Raw genomic sequence first — 15,677 nt, forward strand, 5'->3', positions numbered from 1 at the left:
CTGTCTCCAGCCAGGAAAGAATAAAACACTGAGATATAAGAACACAGTCCAAGCCTGTAACCCACTAATTTCACTGTCAGGGAGAGCTAACTCTGCATTTGTGAGAGAGGAGGTAAGGAGAAAACATGAACTACACATGAGAGAGGGTGAGAAGGCAGCAGCTACAAGCAAGGAAGAGTATCTCAGTAATATAAATGGTGTGGGAGGGAGGTACAGTGGGTGAGTTAGAAATTAGCAGAAATTTCTCGTTCTGGAAGTGTAAAAAAAAATAAATAAATAAATTTAACATATGTATGGCAAGTAGCAAAAATTTGAGCAAGTGTTAGCTCAGCAGCAATAGAAGACCAAGTACTTATATAATTGAGGGCCTGAAAAAATGCATCTAGTTAAATGTAGAAAATCTACTTAAAAAGTGCTTGTTGAAATAATCTAATTGCCATACCTGAACTATACATCATAAAATGCTGAATGAAAAACTTTATCCTTTAAAGCATAAAGGATTTTCTAACGCTAACTTGGAGCTTTACTTGGGACATTTTACTTCAGTATTTTCTCTACTTTTGACACAGACATATACATAAAGAGATGAAGTTTCAGATGGTCTGGCTGCTTAGCTGAGCTACAGAAATTATGAACAGAGGATATGTTTCTGGGGGCAAACTTGGATGGAAGAGTCTCTAAATGTTTATGTTAGAACCACAAAGCATCAGAAGCTTTTGCCCCAGGAAAATGGTGAATGGAGCCAAGTCCAGTTGGAGGCCAGTCACTAGTGGCGTCCCCCAGGGCTCGGTGCTGGGGCCGGTCCTCTTTAATATCTTCATCGATGATCTGGACGAGGGCATCGAGTGCACCCTCAGTAAGTTCGCAGATGACACCAAGTTAGGGGCGTGTGTTGATCTGCTTGAGGGTAGGAAAGCTCTGCAGGAGGATCTGGATAGGCTGGACCGATGGGCTGAGGTCAACTGCATGAAGTTTAACAAGGCCAAGTGCCGGGTCCTGCACCTGGGGCGCAATAACCCCAAGCAGAGCTACAGGCTGGGAGAGGAATGGTTGGAGAGCTGCCAGGCAGAGAAGGACCTGGGAGTGATGGTGGATAGTCGGCTGAATATGAGCCAGCAGTGTGCTCAGGTGGCCAAGAAGGCCAACGGCATCCTGGCTTGTATTAGGAACAGCGTGACCAGCAGGGCTAGGGAGGTGATCGTCCCCCTGTACTCAGCTCTGGTGAGGCCGCACCTCGAGTACTGTGTTCAGTTTTGGGCCCCTCGCTACAAGAAGGACATCGAGGTGCTTGAGCGGGTGCAGAGAAGGGCGACGAAGCTGGTGAGGGGCCTGGAGAACAAGTCCTACGAGGAGCGGCTGAGGGAGCTGGGCTTGTTCAGCCTGGAGAAGAGGAGGCTCAGGGGCGACCTTATCGCTCTCTACAGGTACCTCAAGGGAGGCTGTAGCGAGGTGGGGGTTGGTCTGTTCTCCCACGTGCCTGGTGACAGGATGAGGGGGAATGGGTTTAAGTTGAGCCAGGGGAGTTTTAGGCTAGATGTTAGGAGGAACTTCTTCACTGAAAGGGTTGTGAGGCATTGGAACAGGCTGCCCAGGGAAGTGGTGGAGTCACCATCCTTGGAAGTCTTCAAAAGACGTTTAGATGTAGAGCTTAGGGATATGGTTTAGTGGAGGGCTGTTAGCGTTAGGTTGGAGGTTGGACTCGATGACCTTGAGGTCTCTTCCAACCTAGAAAATTCTGTGATTCTGTGATTCTGTGAAACTATTGTGGGCTACCAAGATTTCTACCAATACAAGCCAGATTTACACAAAGCAACACAAAAAGTATTTTTACCTTCATGTTGTAAAATTGAGTACTGAGGAAAAAATAACAAAAAGAGTATGGGAAAATGCAAGACTTGACAAATCTGAAATGCTGATGTTTTCAACAAGTTCTAGTAATAATGCACTCCTGGAGGGGATGAAAGAAGATAAGAGGTTTTGTTCCTTACTATGGCAGAGACTTGATTATGACGAAGGTTGAGCTCTGTGAGAGAATCCAGTCCATTAAGATTTTCTACAATGGAGAGTAGGTTTCTGGCAAGGTTTAATACTCTCAGTTCACTCAAATGGTTGATGTTTTCTATTTTAGTAATCTGTGAAAGAAGTATAATTATAAACATGCATACTGCGTTTTATATAAATATAAAATGGATATATGTAGTGCATACATTTTTAAACATATACAGACAAAACCAAGCAACTTAATAATGTGCTTATGTATTTTTCTAAACCTTGATAATAACGTCACAAATTGTTGAAAACAAGCTACAGTCTGCTGGCGCTTGACTACTAGTATTCACAACAGTAGTATCTTTCTAACCATACAGCACTGCTGGACTCAGCAAAGCATATTAAAAAAAATTAGACAAGAAAGCAGCGGCATCCTTCATTTAGATATACGGCATGTTTGTCTGACAGTCCCCAACAGTTTTTGCCAACTCATGGCTTCAAACAAACAGACTGAACTACAAAGAACAGGCAGCTGGCCTGTTTTTATTCTTAACAACTTATTTTGAAGATACAGGTGCCATCAAATAAGAGAAAACACACATCAAATAACAGTGGCTACTACCCTTTACTTTTAATTTTGGCTTCTGGAGATGCAAGTGTGTTTTACAAAGACATTAATTATTGTTCTGTTTATACAAGCTGACTTTTTTTCCTGCTGCTTGTATTTCTCAGAGTAATCGACTCAGAAATAAATATCTGGATAGAGATGACTAAGTTATCTGGGATCTGTTGTCCTGAACCTATCCATTCATTTATGCAGGACTTGCATACAGTAATGCATCATGGAGATGATAAACCATTGCCACTGCACAGGAGGATACTCACATCATCTTCCTATTGTAACCCACATTATAAGGCAGGAAGAAGGCAGCAGGTTTCCTGTGGAAAAGACTCTGGCCTTCCACAAGGTGTGGCAGTGCATCTAAGGGTAGAGTACATAAAGCTACCAACAGTGGTGAATTCCCTTTTGATTACAACGATCAGCTGCTCTACCTGCAGGACCACCAGAAGCTGCCTTCAGCAACACCCAGTACTCAGGCACGCTATTCTTCTGCAAAGCTGCCAACAGCTATTAGGTGCAGGCAAGCAGGAGAGAGCCTGGTGGCATACCCCTTCCCAGTGATAATGGGCCTCCTGAGGATATGGACCACCACAGCTCTGCCATGCCAGCTTCCTGAAAATGCATAGCAGCTCCTGGAATGGGAGAATAGCTAACACAACTGTTATCTAACAGTTTCAAAACACAATGCTGCTGACAATTTTCATACACGTATGTGTGCATATATGTATATACACACACACACGAGTATGACTTGAATATGCTGCTATATAACGTATTAACGCAATTTTTCCCATAATAAGTATGTAAAAGTAGATAGGAAAAACAATGAAATACCAGTAAATCACTTTTTGATTGAACTGCTAATTTAACTATTAGGCATTGTTTGTGTATATTACATGCAGAAAATAAAAATGAGCAGAACACAAAAATATTAAACCTAAAGGAACAAAAGACATTATTGTCTGGAACAATGTATTTAGTATGAAAGACTTGTAAAAGCAAAGCCAAGAGCAGATGGTTAGCATGAAGAGCACAGACCTCTGCAGATGTCTGTTTAGCTACAATTGCAGCATGTCAGTATGCAGAATATTAATCTTGGCATTTTGCTATTACAAAGAATAATTTCATCAGCAACTTATAGAGATAATGTTAATCACTTTGTTCAGTTTTAAAACTAACTCTATAGGATTTTCTCTATTTTTAATCACACATGCGTGCATGAAAACACACCCAGTGTCATTACACTGTATGTATTGGGTAGCAAGCATCATCACCTCTTTTTAGAGGTGATTATTATTAAAAATTTGTTTTTAAAATATATGAAAAATCCTTTTTGGTAAATAGTTTTCTATTAATTATAACTGAGGACTATTATTAGCTATTTTAGTTGCTTTTTCAATTATGTAAACTTCAAAGACTTGTAAACATTGAACACTATTCTGTTTGTTCTCATTTGCTTGTATGCTTGAATACTTAGCTATGAAATGCATTCATTTCAGAAGAGATTGTTATGCAGCACATAATTACTCATCAGTAACTGCACAAGTTTCATCTTTTAATGTGTATTTTTGAGGATTATTCAGAGCAAGCCTATTTCTGAGGAAAAAAAAAAATAAAAAAATCAAGTTGCCTTTTTTCCCCGTCCCCTTTTTCCTTAACTTATATCCTTGAACTTTTGGCAATTAAAATAATTAAAAAAGAAAAACAAATTTATTTTTTAAGTATTAAAGAACAAATATTCTAGATACATTTAGTCAAGCTCTGACTTCATTACAACTTAGAAATTTTTAATCAGAGTAACTTAATGGAAGACAGCATAAAGTCCATGTTAAATCTACCTAAAATAAAGGTTTTAAAAGCATTTCTATGGAACGCATTCCATTCATACTATTCACCTTGACAGAAATGATCACTAGCCACCAGTGTTCTTTCCAAAGACTATTTATAGTACTTGGAAACACAGTATTTAAAACTTAAATGTTTATTTAGAAATCACATAGTAGTAGTGTCTTCAGCATACCATGCCTACAACTGCGGGCAGCCTCTGAATCACACATGTATACACGAACACCATGATACCATAGAGTTCACATTAGTGTGTTGATGATCAAAGTAATGGAGTATCTGTACAGAAATTTAAGAAGACTCTAAGATACTGCATCTTAGTTTTTACCAGGCAGTATAAAAATTAATAGCCTTATTAAATCATGTAAGAAAATTGGCAGAGAACAATAATATGATATTCACATTTTGTCCTTTTTGTAAGGCGTAGAGACAATAAATGCAATGTTTCATTACACACTACCCTGATTTTAATTTTATTTTTTTTTATTTTAGAACTTTATTTCAGATATTTATTACGTGAAAGGATTTTCTTATAGACGCAATGCCTTTAAAGACTAGATTTGAGAAATAAGTCACACAAGGTAAAGCATTAAGCATTGTGGAATGCTTCATCTCAGAGTTTTAAAGCACATCCAGTTCTCATTGAACTTCTCACTTGGCAGCAGCACAGCCTTGAAGTTCAGACCAAACATATTAGCCAAAATATCCTGCACACAAATAAATCAAAGTATTTTCCAAGGCGTTTTCCTCTTTCTGCTTCTCCTCACCTCTAATCTCCTGAAGACACTGCAGTCTTAGAAGTTTAACAATCTGCATTCCATCTATGGGATTGACTTAACATCCAAAAAGAGGGAGAGGAGAAGTGGACTAAGAATAAAACAAAAATTTGGCTTCCCTCTTAACTGTTACTACTCTGTAAATATCAACAAGAAATCTTGTCTAGATGGACTCTAACACCTCCTGAAGAGCCTGTCTCTCTCCCATTGTCTATAAAAAAGCTGCTGCTATTACAATCACTGACTTTGTTAATTTATCTCAAATACTCTGTATGCAAGCAACATTCAGCTAATACTCTAATGTGATGAAGACTGCTCAGCAGATATCCCCTTAACAGAACTGTCTTCAGTTCAGCAAAAACTGTTGTGCCCCCATCTTCTGTTAACTTACACACGGCAACCTCAAAAGGCAAAAACCCAGTCAAGGTAGAGCTACTATATATATATTAATACATAAACAAAAACGCTGTAAAACAGACTACCATTTGAGTACCTATATAAACATGACCCTCAGATGACAACGGTGTAAAAATAAAAGACAAATCAACAAACTTGAAGAAAACTCAACCATGTTACTTCTCAAAAAATGAATCACAAATACTTGTTCTAAAAAAATGATTTGTGAAGAACCTTTACTGCCCAGCAGTAGCATAACAGAAGAATAGAAGCAATCAGAGAATACTGCACAGGAAATGCTCTGAAGGCCAACAGATTTGCTGCCTAGTTCCATCCAACGTGTGGGATTTATGAATATCAAAACCACAAAAACACTTCTATCCTAACCCCGAACACTGAGTGCCTTTCAATGAGGACAGTAATGGGATGTTGATTCAACGCACTGCATCATAGTTCCATGGCAGTTTTCATTCATACAACAGAGAGGCTTTTTGTGGCTTTACAGGGAATAGTTTTACAATACGTAATTATCTGTAACTTTACTAGCATCCTCAAAGAGTTCCTCTTCTTTTTTTTTTTTTTTTTTTTCCTTCTTCCATTTCCCCTATCACTACAAAGGGAAAACAGAAAACAAAGATAGCGAATTCAGCCTGAAGTAACACTAGCCACAGAATCAGAGAAGTCAGCTGAGGTCAGAAGCAACCCGTGGTGCCAGCCTGCCCGACACAAGAACCACCACAGCAGGATGTGCAGGACCACCTCCAGTCAGGTTTAGGCTGACTTCACAGATGGAGATGCCACAAACTGTCTGGGCAACCTTCTCCTCTGTTTGGCCCCGATGGAAATATTTTTCTTAAAGTTTGAGCAAATTTCCTGTCCTTCAGTTTGTGACCTATGACTCATCCTTTTGCTGGACACCACCGAGATAGGTCTGGCTCCACCTTGCTCCCCCCCTCGCAGCAGGTGTTTATACACATGGCCACAGAACTCCCTGGGCCTTCTTTTCTCCAGGTACAGCCATCTCGGCTCTCTCAGCCTCTCCTCAGATGCTCCAGTCCCCTCAAAACATTTGCAACTCTTTGCTAGAACCACTCCATCAAGTGCACACCTGTCTTGCACCAGGTAGCCCAGCAGCTCAGAGATGCCTCACCAGCTCCGTGCAGAAAGGAAGGATCAGGATGAGGAAGGCTCAGGATCACCTCCCTCAGCCTGCTGCCAATACTCTTCCGAATAAGGCCCATGGTGCTGCTGGTCCCCCGGGTTCCCTGCTACAGAGCTGCCTCTCAGCTTGTGAGCCACCAGCATGTACTGGTGCAGGGGTTTAGGACTCCCCAAGTGCAGGACTTCACATTTCCCTTTCTTGAATTTCATAGGACTTCTCTCAGCCCATTTCTCCGGCGTGTTGAGATCCCACTGAATGCTGGCACAATCATCTCCTGTATAAAGCTCTCCTTCCAGGTTTGTATCATCTTCAAATTTGCACTCTGTGCCACTTCACCCATGTCATCAAGGAAGGTGTTAAAAATCTTCACCCAGTATCAACCTCTAGAGTTGACTGCATCTCACCGTCCATCCATCTAGCCCAAAATATCATCATTTTGTCTGTCAACATGTGATGGGAGACACTGTCAAATGTCATCATGCTGATCAGGCATCATCTCCCCTAGGTGAATCCATGCTGACTACTTCTTGTCACTTGCTTTCCCTTAGCACATTTTGTAAACGGTTTCCAGAACTACTTTTTCCATCCCTTTCCTAGGAATAGAGATGAGGCTGACTCATTTCATAGCGTATAACATATCCCATTTGTATTTAATCTCATTTCAGGCCAATTACAATCTACACAACAATTTTCTCATTACATAGACAACATTTAGGAATAAAAACACATCCAAATTTTAGTTTATTGATAGCTTTCTTAAAAAAAAAAATATATATATATATATATATATATATATATATATATATATATATATATATATATATATATATATATATATATATATATATATAATTTCTTCCTGGAGAGTTCAGCATCAAAATTCCCTTTACATATTAACTACAACGACAGTTCTTATAACACAACTAGTTCTGCATTTATTTAAAATTGTGTTTTTGTATTTCTGAAGAGATCAAAAATAAATGCAAAAACAACTATGAAAAGCTGAGCACTGCCTTCTGCAGTATGTATTTTGCATTGTGGCCCAATGACATCACATAAAATCCTAAAAATATTCCCGGCAATAAGCTACACATGTATCACAAAGATAACTTACCTTTTCTAGAAAACAACCTTAAAGTTTTGTGCTCGATTGAGAATGTTTCCCATGCATACAACATGAAATAATTTCTCACATTTGTAAGAAGCAGTTTGAATGTAAAATGAAGGCAAGTGTACCATAAAAATATCTGCAAGCGTAAGAAATAACGTTGCTGTCTTCTCAGTCATGCTCTAAGTAATTCATAGCGTGTTTCACAGCTATAGGAAGTGCTAGAGTAACAGAAACTGCAGCCCAGAGGAAATCCCACATTCACACAGCACATACACATATCCATACTATTCCAGACACTTTTTTATGGCAGAAGTGATTTATACTTTTCCATGGTTATGAGAAAAGAAGACAAGTGATGCACACTGCAGAAGCATCATTAGACCTACTTGGAATGAAGATCATTCCGATAAGGGAAAACTGCTGCCCATAACTGACTCCAAATCGTAAAACTCTGTGGGAATTGGGTACAGCATAATGCCACAAGCAATTTAAGAAAACAGATTTATGAACAGCTTGTTAATATAACATAAATCGTATTTTCTATTATATTTCGTTTTGACAGACAAGTGTGATATTCTGTTTCCACACTGTTGATTCTCGTTACTCTCTCCCGAATTAAAGAAAAAAGTTGTGCACATTGGCAAGAGGATGTTATATCAGCAGAGCACCGATCAGAATCCACCATATTAACTACGTGTCAACACTTCATTTTTAATTCCACTGATCTGTTGTTTAAATGCAATGTTCTGGAATACGTCTTTTGATGTTCCCAAATACAGTTCTGCAGCTGAAGCAGGTTTGAGAAATTTTATATGTAGAAATATAATATAAGACAGAAGGTTGCCATAATAAAAGGTCCTACAAATCTTAATAATGTTAAACAACAGAGACCCTCCATTTGTTATTAAATAAACAAAAAAATAAAACCAGACTTAAAAACAAGGAACTAGTATAGTGGAGCATTATGTCTCAAACTCATTTCTTTCTTCATCATGCCTTCAAAATGAGTTAATATGTATGGCAGACTAGTGTTTTACAATACAAATTGTTCAACTAGTGGAAAAATAATGTTGTTAATAGAGTGTTAATATCAAAACTTGCATAACTAAACTGGAAAGGAACAGGAAAGTAGCTAATTAATGGAAGATAAGTTCTAAGTCTTCATTTAGAGACAACACAACAATCAATGGGAACTTAAATTCTTCTATGACTTCTGTTCTATTTTAACTGCAATGTAACTATCTATGCTAGATGACTACTCTGTAGGTGTGAGCAAGTGCTGCTATACTTAGCTTATTCAGCATTTCAGAAGATGTAATTTTCCTGAAGTAAAATGCAGAAAGTACAAGAGTCGATATAAAAAAATCAAAGTAACATCATACCACCTTTTAGTAATTTACTGATTTCTGTGACCTCAAAAGCTGAAAAAATTGCTCTTGGTTGCCTTTCAAAAAGCAATAGTTTAACAAAGGACACTGGAAATGCATTATGTCTACACAATTAACTTAAATAATCAACTTATTGCACTGTACCTGATTTCCATGAAGGTCTAAAACATCAAGATTTTTTAGGTTCTCCAGATTTGAGATCTTCTTTATTCTGAAACATTTAAATGATGACAAATTATTTCTTACATTAGATTAAATGTATCTTTCATTGTCCACCTAACAAAAACCTAGACAGCTGATAGGAATGGAAGAACAACAGACCTTTCACCCACTCAAAATGAATAAATGAATGAGTACGCCTTAAACTATAACATTCCTCTCTGACTATCAATAATGCAGTAGTAGCAACTTGCCCTTCACTCCTCTAGAAAAATGAAAGGGGATGGAAGATTTGTACCACTAGAAAAAGTCAACATACAACCTATGCAAATATCTAAACAAGAAACACTATTATTGACAAAACTATATTCCCAAACCTGTTTAAAGCACGCTATAGTGACAAAGCATTTAAGAATTTGTTAGAAGAACTGAGAATAAAAATCTGAAAGCCATTGCTCCTTTCTAGACAATACAAATTTCAAAATTTGGCATAATTTCTTCTCCATCTTGACCATCTTAACACTGTTCTGTCCTGTCCTGCTTTCTCAGATGACAAACCTAGGTTATGTCAGCAGCACCATCTACTGGCTGATTACATTAAATATCACATATATCATGCATGTGCTTCAAGATTTAAAGATCATATACAGATCAAGCTGAAAATAAAGTCTTTGGTAGCAGCTATGCCTGACTTGAAATCATTTACACATCTCCTTACATCTATCTCCAAACAATACCGCTATGTAAGCGAACTACACAGTACATTGTAGATACAATTTGAAAAATTAGTCCTTAATGCAACTTGGAATTATCAGCCCAAACCCCAACTGTTCACTATAAACAGAATTATCTACAGATGAGATTTCTCATATAAAAGGCATGACCTCAAGTAAAATACTGCACTACTACATGTTAACCAAATTCTGCAATTAGTGTTTTATTGGTAAGAGGGGAAAAAAAAAAATCCTCAAAACCCATGTCTGTTTTAAATTTTTACTCCCCTCACTCTCAGGCTGCAAGTTTAGACTTGCCAATGTGCTTCAAGTAGTGCAATAACTGTGCACAGTTATTCCTCCAACATCACAGGTAGTTGCCAGTGAAGTAGAAAACCCAAGCTGGGGTTTCAGCATCAATTAAAACACTCCAGAAGAAACAGCTGAACTCCACTTCTCAGAAAAAAATCTGCATCACAAGGACAGCAACCCAAAGAAGCCAGTTAAGACAAGTCTCATTGGTCTCACAGCCAACATCCCAATCTGAAAACCCTAGAATGGCTGCGGTGATAGATCACAGATACTGCACCTTAAAGAAACAGGCTGCTTAAGATGAGTTTAGTTATTTTTACCTGTTCTTCCCCAACAAAAGGACTCTTAAGGATCTTAGAGTTGAAAGACCACTTATTTCCTCTATCTGGTTATCGTATAAATCTAAGAAAACAAGATGGTGTAGATTTGAGATGTTTTGGATCCGGGTTATGAAGTTATGTTGAAAATTCAGGAGGCGAAGATGATCTTCCCCATCGATAATTGGGCACACTGTCAGCTTTTGCCTGGAACAAAGAACAAAACACTATAAAAGTAACAAATCTATAACCCACCTTCTATTCCCCCACACCAGCTGAACTGAGGAAAGTGTGTTAACTTAAGGTAGTATTAAGGTGTTCAGTTTTGCTAGTTAAACAAGTGTGGAATAAGGACGTAACTGGCTACTGTTGAAAAAAAAAAAAAGTATGAAAATATAGCAGAAGAGCTTTCAAAAATTTCTTGAAGCCTGTCTTCCTAGAGATTTGCTTGTTATATAGCAATTACATCAAGATTTCATGTTGGACCACACTAAAATTTGAACAGATACAGCATACCAATGCTTTAGTCAGATGCCACGTAAGCAATCCATTTAGATCAGAATTCAAAGTGTATCATATCTATCTACTTTTTCTTTTGCTTATACAACTTGACATTTGACCTATAAATACATGGAACAGTAAGTGTTGATGTGAAAAGTAAAAAATGAAACTTCTAAACTACCTCCTCAGTTTAAAATGAAAACCTTAACTGCTTCAGGTAACTGCTGTATGGATGTATTCAGCACTCTGAACTTTTACTACAAGGAGACTCATACAGAATTGCCCAATGAGACACAGTCTCTCCCTCAAAAACAAAACGAAAAACAACCAACCAACCAGAAATCACCAGAATACTCATCATTTGAGATCACTACACAAGAGCAGAAAGCTACAGTGCACGTGCTCTGAAACCTTCTCACCTTTCAAGGGTCAGTCTATCAGAGTTCAGTATTTTTTCTTCAGCAGTACGTTGCAATATAGGAAATGTTATTGATGAACTGCTCCCAAAATTTGTGTTTTCTGTCAGAAAATCATTAAGAGAACATATGAGCTACTACTCTGCCAAATCATTTCATTAACTACAGAAAATAAAAGCAGAACTGTATTTCTTATTACAAAAATAATTATGCAATATATCACAGTGCATTCTGCCTGCATTCAGAACTCTGGGTATCAGTTGCCTTTCCTGTCATTTTTAGCTTACAGGTACATCCCTCTACCTCCTCTTGCAAACTTATGTCCATTTGGCTTGTTTGGGACAGACTTTTTCTGAAAATAATTTGTTGTAAGCAGACAGCTTGTAGATGTTTTTGGTTTGATTAGAATTACCCAATGCTGTCTTAAAATAAGATTGCATACTAGTGTCACAATTTCAATACCTGACCTTAAAGAAGATAATATCTATATTAAGATGAATTTTAAAGACACAGATCAAGTAGATGTTGATCAAACTAAAAACTAAAGCATCAAAACATTAAAAGAGTCCCACGGAGCCAGAAAAAAATGCAAATTCTTTCAAAGGCAAGTGCATATAGTACCTAGTAATAATTGCTATTATACTTGACTACATTATCAAGGAAGAAACAGTTAACCCTTTAAAACATATTTACAAAACTAACCAACTTTATTCATTTTGTTAATATAAGGGGAAAGGGAAAATAACTAAAGATAACTCAAAAATAAATCAGCAGTGTAGTCACAAATTTTGGCTTATTACAAAACAATCAATTGAAAAATACTGGTCAAAAATAGATCATTGTGCTTGTACACCATCACAAAAACATGGGCTCATCTTTGACATGTTCGCCATTTTTATTTTTTTAACAAATCAAATATTTTAATGGGAAAAACGTATATTCTTCACTAAGCAAAGTTAAATTTCTTTACTACTATAGAAAGCAAGTTCCACGATGTTTGAAACATGCCAATAGAAAAAAAAAATAGCTAAATAAAACAATTTGTTGATGTTTAATTTGATTTAGAACCCTCTCAGTGGTCCTGTCTACCTTTTTATTACTAGCTACACTAGCAAAACAGAATATAACAAGCAGTATTCTCTATGTATCCTTCAAAGTGAAAATAATTGCTAGGGAAAATAAAATCATTAAGAATGAAAATAAACAATTAACATTGTTGCCCCTGAGTTCTGTCTCAAGTTTTAAAGCCAATAAACGTAAGGAAAAAAAGGACTTAACAGTGACTTTTTTCTTTTAATGTCATCCTCCTAAAGATATACAGAAAAGATTCTTATCACTGTCCTTTTGTTCCAGAAGGATATATAGTCATTTAAATGTAGGCTTTTTATATTATACCTTGAAAGATATTTCTAGCAGTTTCCTAACAATTGTCTATTGACCTCTCTCAATCCTCTAAGGAAACAGTAGACAACATTTCCTGTTTAATTATACAATCTGACAGCCAAAAAAACCCAAACATCTTACAGGTCATAACTTTTCAGTTAGATACCATTTAAATAGTAATAATAACGATAAGTAAAAAAAAAAAAAAAACTAGTGACAATGATACACTGTTACCTGAAGCCTGTGAACTAATACCCTGACTGTTTTGTCGCGATCTGGATTTTGTATGTATAGATGACTCCACAAATCCTGATAGAGAACCTGTATTTTGCTTCAACTCCAAACCAGAAAGTTCAGTCAGAGTGGATGTCACTGGAAGATAGAGCTGCTTATTACGCACCAAAGGACTTAATACTCTGGGGTCTCCTGAGGGGGAACAAAACAAAATTGCAGAGCTTAAGTTTACTCCACAATAAAATACATTGCCCTAATAAGAGCCCTAATAATCAACCCACTCCTGAACGTCAGTCATTATTTACTGGAATAAAGTGCCTCAGATACCTCAGTGCCATTATAATTAAACTGACCTCCTGTCCTAACCCATCCCTGTTGGCATATGACAGGCAAGCAGCAGCAGTATAGCAAGAAGTGTTACATGTCAAAGCTCTTCCAAGGTTTGCCTTTTACCAGTGATAGCACCACGTATCTTGCTTTTCAAAGCAAGAAGCACACAATAGGAAAACTCTCTCTTCAGATTAGGTTGCAATCCTAGAAACTAATTTTGTCTCTCTTTATATATAAGTGTTAAACATCCAATTGCAGGTTATGGTACAGAATTGTGTGGCTTCAGAGGGCGTAAGACCATGGCTTTGTAAGTAGTAGAAAGGATGTTCTTCCATAGACAGAAAGAGGACAAAAAACAGAGAAAAAAGATCTGTGCTAGGCAACAGAGCGATGGGAGCTTCAGGTTATGATATAGTCAGGAAAAATTGTCACATATGAAAGAGAATCACATCACACAGTCTGTCTTTACTGTCTTGTTAATAAAAAAAATGAGATTAAAGACACAAAACAAGCAAAAAAACAACAAACAAACCCTATTGAATATCACCTTGCCTTCCTGAATAGTTTTTTTCCAGATCATGCTGCAGAAGTCTATTGTGGAAAGATGACTGCTCTTTATTTATCCTGAATTCAAACTGTAACAAAACGTGTAAAACAAAGGTTGAAGTCTTCAAATGCAAGAAGCGTCTTTACACAGACAAACACAACCTTACAAGCAAATACAGTTCTCAGGTCACCCTGGGAATGCTTCAAAAAATAAATCTGCTCTGTATTTATGAAGAGCATTCATTCTAATAAGATATGATCACTTAGAATTTGCTTTTGGAAACCAAAATGAAAACATGAACGTTACCAACTCATTCTTCTACAACTGATTAAGGAGGGAGGGAAAAAAAAAAAAAAAAAAAAACTACCCAATAGGACTATTGCAATTAAGGGAAGGAAAAAAGTAGAGATGGAATCATAAGAATGTATATTAAATTTGTGGCAGGCTATGGTACATCCTAGTGTCTTTACACATCTTCACTAGAATGAAATGCATCTTGAAAAGGGTATCAGATACAATGGGCAATACATTACAAATCAACATATTTGTACCGAAAAGGCAATTCCTAACTGAAAGCGTACAAATGTGGCTATACCATAAAAGCACGTTATTTAATGTAGCTATTGAAGTAAAAGAAAATAGTAATTACTGGTTTGTTTTTATCAGGAATTGAGGCGGTCTGGATAACCAGCTGAAGACCACAGTTATTAACCTGCAAGTTGGAAGAAGATAAAAAGGGAACATTTGTCAAAAACATGCAGCAATACAAGAAGATTAACGAATATGTTTCTCCCTCAAAAACGGTACCTTCAGCGCTACAACCGGCCAATAAGAGGAACTACCTTTCCAAATTATTATGAGGAATATTATTTTGTCATAGCATTAAATAACACTAAGTCACTCTGGGCTTTGTAAAAGCCAGAAGGGTGACTTTAACGGGGATGCTTTGTTGGGAAGGAAACAACACAAACGCGTGCATACACATACGAGACCGCCCCGGCATTGTCCGTGACCCTGTCTGAGGGGGCTGCGCGCCACAGCGCGCCCCTCACCCGCCTCAAGCACCGGACCCAGCGGCTCCCCCGCCGCCGCCCCCAGCCCCGAGCCGGGCACCCCGCGGGGACGGGCTCCCTGCCCCCGGGGGCTCCGCGCCCTCAGCCCCGACACCGCCGCCCCCCTCACCGCCCGCCCCCTCCGCGGCGGCACCCACCGTGCCGGGCGCGGCCCTCGAGCCCCTGGCGGCCCGGCCCTTGCTGGGCACCATAGCGGCCGCCGCCCCTCGCGGAGATGGCTCCGCAGTCACCGCGGCAACCGCCGCTTCCGGCCCGCCGCGGGCGCTGAGGGGAGGGGAAAGGAGGGGAGGGGAGGCGGGCGGCTCCCTAAGGCGCGGCCCTTTTTGGGAACAACAAAATGCGGGGATGTTGGGTTAGGAGCCCTCTGCCAACACGGCGTGTGCCGTGAGACAGCTGTGAGAGC

General features: G+C 38.4%; 1 protein-coding gene across 4 annotated transcripts in view; it reads right to left on the reverse strand.

The window, feature by feature from the left end:
- The window catches only part of LRRC49 (leucine rich repeat containing 49), a 44,426-nt gene extending 28,954 nt beyond the window's left edge, over positions 1-15,472 (reverse strand). For 2 of the 4 annotated variants that reach the window (XM_082769538.1, XM_082769541.1), the window contains exons 1-8: positions 15,412-15,472; positions 14,851-14,913; positions 14,202-14,289; positions 13,325-13,516; positions 11,711-11,810; positions 10,794-10,997; positions 9,434-9,500; positions 1,989-2,132 (exon numbers count right to left, since the gene is read on the reverse strand). In XM_082769538.1, coding sequence (XP_082625664.1) covers positions 1,989-2,132; positions 9,434-9,500; positions 10,794-10,997; positions 11,711-11,810; positions 13,325-13,516; positions 14,202-14,289; positions 14,851-14,913; positions 15,412-15,465 — 912 coding nt within the window. In that variant the 5' untranslated portion in view covers positions 15,466-15,472. The remainder of the gene's footprint in view (positions 1-1,988; positions 2,133-9,433; positions 9,501-10,793; positions 10,998-11,710; positions 11,811-13,324; positions 13,517-14,201; positions 14,290-14,850; positions 14,914-15,411) is intronic. The other 2 variants (XM_082769539.1, XM_082769540.1) reach the window with 2 other exon arrangements.
- Between the last annotated feature and the right edge of the window lie 205 nt (positions 15,473-15,677).

Source organism: Aythya marila (genome assembly GCF_965140915.1).
Source record: "Aythya marila genome assembly, chromosome: 11".
Classification (NCBI taxonomy): Eukaryota; Metazoa; Chordata; class Aves; order Anseriformes; family Anatidae; genus Aythya; species Aythya marila.